The 9,992-nt window shown below is 38.1% G+C and overlaps 1 protein-coding gene and 1 long non-coding RNA gene across 3 annotated transcripts; one reads left to right on the top strand and one right to left on the bottom strand.

Moving 5' to 3' along the window:
- The first annotated feature begins 5,929 nt into the window (after positions 1 to 5,929).
- On the top strand, positions 5,930 to 9,942 carry LOC128675971 (uncharacterized protein). The gene is made up of 4 exons (XM_053755837.2): positions 5,930 to 6,044; positions 6,904 to 7,079; positions 7,724 to 7,862; positions 9,263 to 9,942. The coding sequence occupies exons 1-4, from the start codon at positions 5,942 to 5,944 to the stop codon at positions 9,940 to 9,942; spliced, it is 1,098 nt and encodes a 365-aa protein (XP_053611812.1). The 5' UTR covers positions 5,930 to 5,941.
- Positions 6,040 to 9,268, bottom strand: LOC128676003 (uncharacterized). Of its 2 annotated transcripts, none has more exons than XR_008405356.1 (5): positions 8,635 to 9,268; positions 8,367 to 8,523; positions 7,879 to 8,167; positions 6,902 to 7,049; positions 6,040 to 6,250 (listed from the first exon to the last, which is right to left on the bottom strand). It is a non-coding gene; the product is annotated as an uncharacterized LOC128676003 (long non-coding RNA). The 2 variants fall into 2 exon arrangements; XR_008405358.1 differs by lacking the exon at positions 7,879 to 8,167 and adding an exon at positions 7,722 to 7,839.
- Positions 9,943 to 9,992: the final 50 nt, after the last annotated feature.

Genomic DNA, 9,992 nt, shown 5'->3' with positions numbered 1-9,992 from the left:
CTGTACACTACCTACGCAAACACATTAACAAAAGTCTGATTGTTTAATTATCTCAGCAGCTATAATGTCGTCGCCCGTCTTCTAATCAGATCCAACAGTTCTGAGTTAGACAACTCCACTGATTACATTAGTTCGCTTCCAATTCCGAATATTTGAATTTGTAATTTACTAGTGAATACTAGTAAATTACAAATTTAAACAATAATTTACTTTACTACTGATGTGGGATTGGGCGGGTCATGTAAGCCGCATGGCGCCGGAAAGGCCAGACAACTGGGTCCCGACTGGTGGGAAAAGATCGCAAGGCAAGCCGAAGGTGCGATGGTCTGACGGGCTGTCGGCCTTCGATAAGGATTGGCAACAACTGGCGAGGAATAGAAGTGGTTGGAAACAAAGAGGGGAGGCTTTTGCCCAGCAGTGGGACCTGAGAGTCACATAAAAAAAAACTAGACCGATTCACATACGAAAAGATTTCCCTATTGAGTTTAAACGAGGATTTTATTGTGTCGCATCCGCATATATGAGCAGCGATTTGTAAAAAATCACCAAAATTTTTATTATTTTTGTACTCTCGCAAGTTGAAAATTCGGTTAACCGAATTACTGCAACTAATAAGCAGAATGAGTAGTAACGGACGCTAAGATAAAAACAAAATGCAGAAAAATGTTTTTCAATTTTTCCTTTTATTATTCAAGAACTGGGTCAAACTGAGATTTTATTGGCGTTGTGAGCTCCACATCAGGAGTCGATTAGTACATGGCAACTTCATAATCCGCGGGCATAAAATGGAGCGAAGCATTAGAATTACTCTAAATCCTTTATTATCTGAATAATGTTGCACCAAATCAAAATCAAATCATTTATTCAGAAATTAGGCCTTCACAGGCACTTTTTCACGTCATATTCTAAATTAGATGATGTTTACCAAAGCTACAAACTACTAGCATTTCGGAACGACCACTGCTGAGAAGAAATGCTAAAAGAAACTCATTCAAACAGTGTTGGTCCCTATTATGCCAGAAGGGCTTACCATTTTTTAAATATAAATATATGTATAATTTATCTATCAGTAATATTACAATGTAAGTACACAATAAAGTACATTGTCAAAAGGTATACTGACATTAACCAAACAAAAAGAAAACTTTTAATAAAAAATCGAGCTGACCATTCCCTCCGGCAGCACCCGTTCACGAGTTGACACGTGAATCAGCCATCTCGAAGCTCAACCACAATAGAGAGAAATAGAGGGAACAGACTTAAAATACGATAAAAATCATTTATTTCAGACCATACTATGCAGTCTGTTACGTATTTTTAAAAATATTTAAAGCGAAAAAATATAACTTTGTCTTTTTGCGAAAAATAATTTTATGTAAAATTCGAAAAAAAATTTTGAACTAATTGATTGAATTTATTTCAAAATATCTAGTACTTACATTATAAAGCCTCATTCTCTCCCTAAAGCCTCATAATCTCATAAGGGGCAAGTAGTACAGTGAACCTCGTGGAATATAACATACTACTCACACATACTGCTGTCATTCATAAGATTTTATTTCCTCCCATTCTTAGTTGTTATGGGAACTGGAATGCTAAAATCTAACTAATATTCTGAGAATTTTAGCCAATTTAAGCCTAAATGAAATTTAAGCCATCATCCACCAGGCATATTGAAAAAATAAAATTTTATTTGTAAAGAACAATGTATTTATTACGCATTTCAGTTAAATACCAGTACGATTCGAGAAAAATATTTTTTCTCCAATAAGACTTAGTTCCGGAGGTAAGCACGTTCAAGCCAACAAAAAACCCCTCGGTTTCTTTGATTTTTATCGCCCACAGTTCACCCGAACATAAATAGTAAGTAGTTATATTCAGAAACTTTGACAAATTGACTTGCCCTCCGTTTTCCATTACCGGTACAGTGAAAAGCGTTTTAACTTTTATATTTTTCTCAATACGTTACTTCGAGACTAAGTAACCGATTAAGTGTTTTCAGCGTTTTGGTGTAAACAGTGAAAAGCGAAAAATCTACTTACGAAAATCTAAAAAATTAACTTAAATATTTACGTTTTGCATTTTTTATTACTCTTACCGTATTACCTTACGTTCCATCACGCAAATAATTGACGTCGGTAGAAAGTCTGCAAAGCTGAAGTGGGATTGGCATCAACTGGCGAGGAATAGAAGTGGTTGGAAACAAAGAAGGCTTTTGCCCAGCAGTGGGACCGAGAGCTACATTGAAAAAAAATTCTTCATTACTGATATTTTCATAGAAAAATCTATTTAGCAAAACAGTCAAAGTTTTACTCGCATTTTTTTATAAAATTGCAACTTTTAACAAATAACCGAGTTTACAAAGTTGATTAGAATATATTATCTGTGCCGTGCCGTCTATAGCACTCAACTCGCTCTTGACCCTCTTCAGCTTATCAATGGTCTTCTATAAAGTGTTACAAGTTTGTCGTGCCTTTGTATCTGTCTGTATCGTAAATCCAAACGGATACTAAATTTTAACTTATTTTTTATATCAAAAGATATTCTTTGTAAGTTCTTTTTGTAATTTTAAGTTTTGTAGTTTTTAAAATTGGTAGTATTACGCGCCATTATATTGGTAGTAAAAAAAAATATACATAAATTTATATTTAAAAAATTGTAAGCCCTTCTGGCATAATAGGGACCAACACTGTTTGAATGAGTTTCTTTCGGCATTTCTTCTCAGCAGTGGTCGTTCCGAAATGCTAGTAGTTTGTAGCTTTGGTAAACATCATTTAATTTAGAATATGACGTCAAAAAGTGCCTGTGAAGCCTAATTTCTGAATAAATGATTTGATTTTGATTTTTGATTTCGCCGCTCACATAGTTTTTTTATTTTTATAGTCTGTATTTTGTGTTCCACTGCTGGGCAAAGGTTAAATAGATAAATGGCAAAATAGACACAAAATGCCTTTGCCCAACAGTGCAAAATACAGGCTAACCTAAAAACAAATATAGAAGTGCTCTTCTATATATTCCATTACTGTAAAATATCATGTAGTATAGCGGGCAACATTATAGGCTCTTCCGGTGAGATGCCGTGCTACCCTCTGCCCTCCGCTTCTTCTCCTCGACGACGCTCAGAGCGCTCGCGCCGCGTCGCACGCCCGCGGCTCATGGAGGAAAACTAGTAAATGGAACGCGAACCGGCGCGGGCGTGTTCGCTGTACCTATCGCCGACGCACGCTCTATTAGCGAGCGAGGTGTCTTTGCCTGAATGTGTGGCTACCGATTTAAAGTTTGTGTTCCCGTGCTCGGCATTTACTTGAATCTCACACTTCGCCCCGCTATAGTATTTATTTAATGAGTCTTTGAAAATACTTTAAAAATTCTTCTCTCCTATAAAATAAACATTTTTTATTAACTACTCGTATATTCGTAATTTGTTACTTGTATTTAATTTTTCTATGACACGTTTGAAACCGGACACTATTCCCTTATAATTGGGTTCAGTTTCGCGTGGCGTGCAGCCGTCAAGGTATTTAATTAAAACAGCAATTGGTGAAGCAATCGAGAGAGATTATCTGCCCACACGTTGATTAAACGCGAATCTAGTTAACCGATAACGCGTACCGTCACTGGGTGGTTCGCAGAGTGTTTCGACCGCTGCGGCTGCGCGGTCATTACAATCCGTCAGTTTTCTTGAGGAAGGAATCATTTCCAAAATCATATTCATAAAATTAGATATACATTAATACAGTACAGAGTAATTAATGTAAAGTCATATGCAATCAAAAATATGCTGTAAAAACCCAAGTCTCGCAGCTCAGATTTTCTACCGTAAAAAGTTGTGAGATCCATGTTACCAAGTCGATTAATCTATTTCGTCCCTACTTAAGGGACCTTCTGTCTTATTGACATTACTACAATTACTACAGTACAGAGTAATTAATGTAAAATCATATAGTAAAACTCATTCTTGTCTTTGTTAAAATTTGAAAAATTACAATGACAGCGCGACCGCAGCGTTTGAAACGCTCTGCAAACCACCCCATTGAGATTTGAAATGTGTTGAAACTGGAAAAGAGCAATGGTGTTTGGTATCAGAACGTCGATTCTGCCCCCGATAGATGATCGCATGTAACTTTTTTTTTTATTGTTAGGTACATTATAATCGACTTTTTGCGGATTCTGATTGATGGTCCTATAAAATAAATAAAATGAATGTGAAATTTATATTATTTTTTAATAATTTACAAATTAGTTCTAGATATCTTTGTAATGTATTTCTTTAAGTTAAATTTTCTATAGCTATTATAGACGTATATATTATTCTTTTCAATCAGAGGAAAGACGGGCACACTAATCGAAAAACTGAAAACTTTGACCATCAAAATCTATGTAGTTAAATTGTGACCAAAATATCCTTGTGTATAAGAAAACTATATTACTTTGTAATAAAATCTTTTATCTAAAGTGGCATAGTGTTTAAAGATAATTTTTGATTTATCGCTAAGAAATAAAATAAATTGATAAGTATATGATGTAGGCGCTAGTGTGCGCCCAGATAAAACTTTCGCGCTTTGAATACGTAAATATATTTATTTATCCAAGGTACAACATATAGATTCCAAAGTATCTTAACGAAATCTATAGAACGAAAGTTATTGTCTAATTATTAACGCGATTTATCTCCGTCGATTGCGACTGAGTTATAATAAATAAAAAATATCTTCGTTAGTATATAACTTAACATTCAATTTCATCGGAAATGTAACAACATATCTTTGAATGGGATTATTTTGTCAACACTATAAATACGCAGTTTTACTGCGTGTCTCCTTTATCACAATGTAATTGTCCCGACGTTTATAACCGAAAGTAAACCGTTTTTAACGCGTTTCGTCGTAAACGGTTAACGGTTAAAAGCTATAAACAACGAGACGCTTGACCAAGGTCCAAAGACGCCAAGAAGTTGTCTGGCAGACGAATTATTTTATGTTATTTTATATCGATTTTGTCATAAAATATTTTTACCTTTGTGAAATATTTTTTCATATTTTTCATTATTATGATAATTTTAACAAAAAAAAAATCATGCCGCCATATCATTGTGGCCGGTTTAAATTAGAATTTAAATTTCATCGAAGTTAAACTGCTTCAATTTCCAAACAGTGTTTGTTATATTTAGGTTGAAAAAATTAAAATTCTTTTTTTCTTTTGCTGAACCCCAAGATTAGAACGGCCAATCCTAAATGTACTTTAAAATATGGAGAGACAGCTGTTACGAAAATGAAAAGGAATTCGTAAGAAATCTTTAATATTATATGAGAGCTCGGAAATTCTAAAGCGGCCAGTGAATTTTCTTGTTCCCACATTTTCCTTCTAATAAATTAAAAGGTTCTTATTTCGAATATGTACTGCCACCTAAATAATGTTTGCATAATATAAAAAGTTGCGACCTGTCGCCTCCCTGTCGCGTCTGTCTGTATGTATGAACACGATAAACTCAAAAACCACTGTATAAAAGTATGATTTACAACAATAGATAGGTGATTCTTGAGGAAGGCACAGGCGTACAATTTATTATGGTTTTAACCTAAGCAAAGCCGAGACTGGCCGCTAGTTTAATATAAAGTATACTAAGTTCTATAATATAAGATAGACTAAGAAATAAAAAGCCTTCACAGCTAACAGGAAAAACAGCATTCCTAAAAAATGTTGACGTCAGACAGACGAACGGTGAAGAGTGGTAATTAACTACCAAAGGTTCATAATTTTGTTTTCGGTATTTGGCGTCATGACCGGGAATTTAATCATAAACTGCGACAGAGAAAGATTTTGGGAGATTTTAGTGGTCAATTAAAACGATTAAGATATGAGAAACCAAAATGTGATAGAATAGTTATAAAAAACATAATGCCTATTTTATTTTTGTTCCAGCATCTGAAGATGCGGCGTGATGTTTACCAACAGTAGCGACGAGGTGGGGGACGAGGCTCGCGTCCATGCCGTGGCTGCATTGGTGGCTTTATATGTTTTGGTGTCTGCTATAGGTATTATCGGTGAGTTACTTCTGAAATAAAACTTTCTGATCCGTTCTGTTTCTTCCATGGTTTCTTCATTTTCCTCAGTTTTCTTTTCGGCCAGTATGTTTTAGAAAATTGTTATTGTAATTCAGATATTTTTCGTGATCGTTTAACACAATCAACTGCCGCAGAAGCGCAAATAAAGTACTTTCGGAATCCATAGCGAAAAAGACACGTGTATTCTGTAATAAATAGATGTGGCTTTTGAAAGCCTATTTTCTAGTATCACTATAAGGCAAATATTATTTTCAATCCAGCATCCATATTTTACAAGCTTTTATTAATTTAGTTTCACCTGTCCCGTTGTTTGTAATCAAATCTTGCAAGTTAGATTTCTCCTACTTCCATTTGTCGTACAGAGTTGAAATTTCCCACGTCGCTTCAGTTTCTATGACAATGCATTATAATGATAAGCGATGACCTGAGATGCACCCAGGATCGGTTCCCATCGAGGGAACTCCTCAACTGATTACAGCCGTAGTGGACGTAGGTTTTTTATCAGGCGTTAAACGCCATAATCACTATGTCGACAATAAAAGTTTGTAGCAAAAATTACATTTTTGTAAAATAATTGTTTCAATAGAAAAACTGAACAAATACTTCAAAATCAAAAATCAAAATCAAATCATTTATTCAGAAATTAGGCCTTCACAGGCACATTTTCACGTCATATTCTAAATTAAATGATGTTTACCAAAGCTACAAACTACTAGCATTTCGGAACGACCACTGCTGAGAAGAAATGCCGAAAGAAACTCATTCAAACAGTGTTGGTCACAAAATACTAAATCATTGTCTGATTTTAGGAATAGCAATTTTGTTTCTCTTCTAACAGGTAATGTAAGTCTGATGGCGGCACTGGCATCAGGGGGAGCTGCTAGACTACGGACGCCGCAGCTGCTCAGCGCGTGCGCAGCCGACTTTTTGGTCTGCGCTGCCAGCGCCCCGATTGCCGCCACGCGCGTCGCCAGGATACACCACCTGCCGTGCCATGTCACATTCTATATAGAAGTGAGCTGAATAATACTCTTGTAAGAGCCAGGTCTCTTTGCTATATTGCGTCGTGCCGCTCTGTTGTTTTCCATAGGTTTTGACATTGGCATACGTCGATACAATTTTTTGCATTGTCCGTCGACGGACGTCAAAATAATAGAGCCCGACTGAGCAAAGGGGCCGCGCTCTTAGTGACACATAGAGAAATAGACAGACGGACAACGAATTGATAGGGGTTCCGTTTTTTCTTCTTGAAGTTCAGAAAATTAAAAATTTTTCATTTTCGTCACCTTTTCCAACACTGTATTTTTTTACAGTCTTGAAATTTTAGTTAATAATTCTAATTTTAACCATTAAATAATTATTTTCAAAGTAATTTATTCATTTTTTTTTAACTTCTTTAATCATAATATAATTATTATTCCTTATTAAGGATAAATGGAGGCTTTTTTATTTAATTACTAGCGGCCCGACCCGGCTTCGCTCGGGTAAAAACATAATAAATTATAAACCTAAACCTTCCTCAGGAACAACACTATCAATTGGCGAAAACCGCATGAAAATCCATTTAGTAGTTTTTGAGGTTTTCGGGTACAGACAGACAGACGCAGTAGAGGACTTCGATTCATAAATATGTATGGAACATTATTATTTGTTTACAGTCATTCCCAGTGGCAGCCAGCACGTTGTCGCTGGTAGCGATCGCGGCGGACCGGTGCGGTGCGATGCGACGCGGTCAGGGCTGTTGTGCAAAGCCCTCTTTAGTCGTCGTGGTCGTCTGGATCAGCGCATTTGTTTTGGGTTAGTTCTCACTCACCTTTTTTTTTGTTTTCGCAGGGAGCGAATGCGTTTAGGCACCAGGCCAGTGTGGGGGATTCCCGGGCCTAGCCCGGACTACCCACTAAACCCCCTGCGGCGTTTCCGCACATGCCGTTATTGGAGACGCCATGGGATCGCAAGCATTCTACCACGACGACCCCCGGCGTAGTCTTACGGCACTATCCTGGCAGACGATGGGCGTATTGTGCCCATCGCCTGTCTCCTCGTTCCCGCCGATGGGGAGAGGCTTTCGCTCGTGCCTCGCACTCCCTTTCGGCGGCCTCCTTCTGCGACATTAAGTTCTCTCTCTAAGATGGGCAAAAGACGGGCTGGAAAACGTAAAAAATCATGTCTGAGAAACATAAGGGAGTGGACTGGAATCAACAGAGTGGAACTGTTTCGCCTGGTGATGGACAGAGAGAAGTTTGCGGAACTACCAGCCAACCTCCAGAGACACTGCAAGAAGAAGAAGAAGTTCTCTCTCACCTGAGCGTCTTCCCAATTGCTTCCGCCACCATAGACCACCCAAGCCTGTCGTCAATGTTCATACTTTTTTCTCCTCTAGTTCGCAAGGTCAAGATCAAGTCTGCACTTCTTGTATTTATTTACCCCCTTGAAATGCGAAATATTTGGTTGATCAAGGCTGAAAAGACGAGAAGGAGATATATAAAGTTTACACGATATTACAAATTCATTTCTTAAAGTATAAGTACTAGAAGTACTAAATAAGCAAATCTAAAATATCCTTACTTACTTTATTAATACCTAACCCTTTTTCGACTGCTAGTTCTACCTAACCATATTTCCGGACATATTGTATTCATCGATTGAAGCCCTTGTTATTTCCGTGTAACACAAATAACTTTTGTTCCACAGGAAATTTTGTAATGTAATCCTTTTCATAAGTTAAATAAACTTCACCCTTCAAATACGAAGCCAATTGAGATTACAGCGAACAGGTCATAGTTTGTTCAAACTTTGAGTTGGGATCAAAACATTATAATTTCAAATGTCTATTAGTTTCACGTTTTCACAAGTTATCTCGACAAAATAAAGTTATAATCCCATCATGTTTCCTAAATGTCAGTTTGAAATTGAAACAAACAATTTAGGTAAAGTTCGAATGTCTGAATAATTTTTTTACATATTTTCAGAGAATTATAAAGAGTTTGAGTGTTGGAATACGAATATAAGAAATATTTGATGCCCATAAGAAATTTTAAAAATATCACGACCAATAGATATTGCGATTTATCAAACTTCACATCTCGACCTTAATAAAATGGAGATGTCAGATACTGAAATAAATCTGATAATTACCGTTAGATAAACGTCGTAAAGAATCAAGAATAACCAATTAAATTCTAAACATTTATCATCAGGTGCGACGGCCGTGACGACTACATGCGTGTCGTGTCCACCGCTTGCTGCTGCGCACGCGTTGGTCACATACTGCTTCCCAGTCGCCGTAGTAGCCCGGAGTCACTGGGCAGTCAGGGTCAAACTGACTGCCCTCTCATTGACCGCGAGGGCAGCCCACGGGGAGCTGCCTCTCCCAGTGCCGCTGATGCGACGACCTACACATGTGATCATCGTCGCCGGCGTCGGGCCCAGAGAAAGACGTGACGCTGTAGACGTCGGCGACGTCAGAAAAAAGAAACTACAGCCCAGCCTCCTCGGCCCCCAACCACAGACGTCAACTCTTCACTCGCGGCGTCGACTCGGCAACGTGTTACTGGGCATCGCTGCCATATTCGCCGTCTGCTGGTGCCCTCACGCTACAATAGTCATATGCAGCGCATTTGGCCTACACGCACCGTTAGTGTTAAGACAATATGCGCTGCTGTTGGGCTATGCCCATTCTGCTTTGAATGCAGTCGCGTACTGGGTTCTAAACAGACACGCTCTGACGTCAGCCTGTGCCGCGTGGCGCCTACCACAACTGAGGGTCCGAGAGGAAAGACCTTCTTCAACGAACGAGGCAGCGCTTGGAGCATTCCACCCCCGCCTCGCCCGCCCCGCGCCGTCTCCGCGGCCGCCCCCCTCCAGCTTCCTCTATTGATGTTCGTGTATCTTCTAAGCTCTGTCGATCTGTGATTCCTGTCTCTCAGT

This window comes from Plodia interpunctella, chromosome 2 (assembly GCF_027563975.2).
Source record: "Plodia interpunctella isolate USDA-ARS_2022_Savannah chromosome 2, ilPloInte3.2, whole genome shotgun sequence".
Taxonomy (NCBI): Eukaryota; Metazoa; Arthropoda; class Insecta; order Lepidoptera; family Pyralidae; genus Plodia; species Plodia interpunctella.
This window is presented reverse-complemented; position numbering and strand designations above follow the sequence as displayed.

Coding starts and splice junctions, on each gene's coding strand:
- LOC128675971 (XM_053755837.2), top strand. CDS start 5,942: ATGTTTACCAACAGTAGCGACGAGGTGGGGGACGAGGCTCGCGTCCAT. Junction 7,080..7,723: donor ATGTCACATTCTATATAGAA/GTGAGCTGAATA, acceptor ATTTGTTTACAG/TCATTCCCAGTGGCAGCCAG. Junction 7,863..9,262: donor GATCAGCGCATTTGTTTTGG/GTTAGTTCTCAC, acceptor ATTTATCATCAG/GTGCGACGGCCGTGACGACT.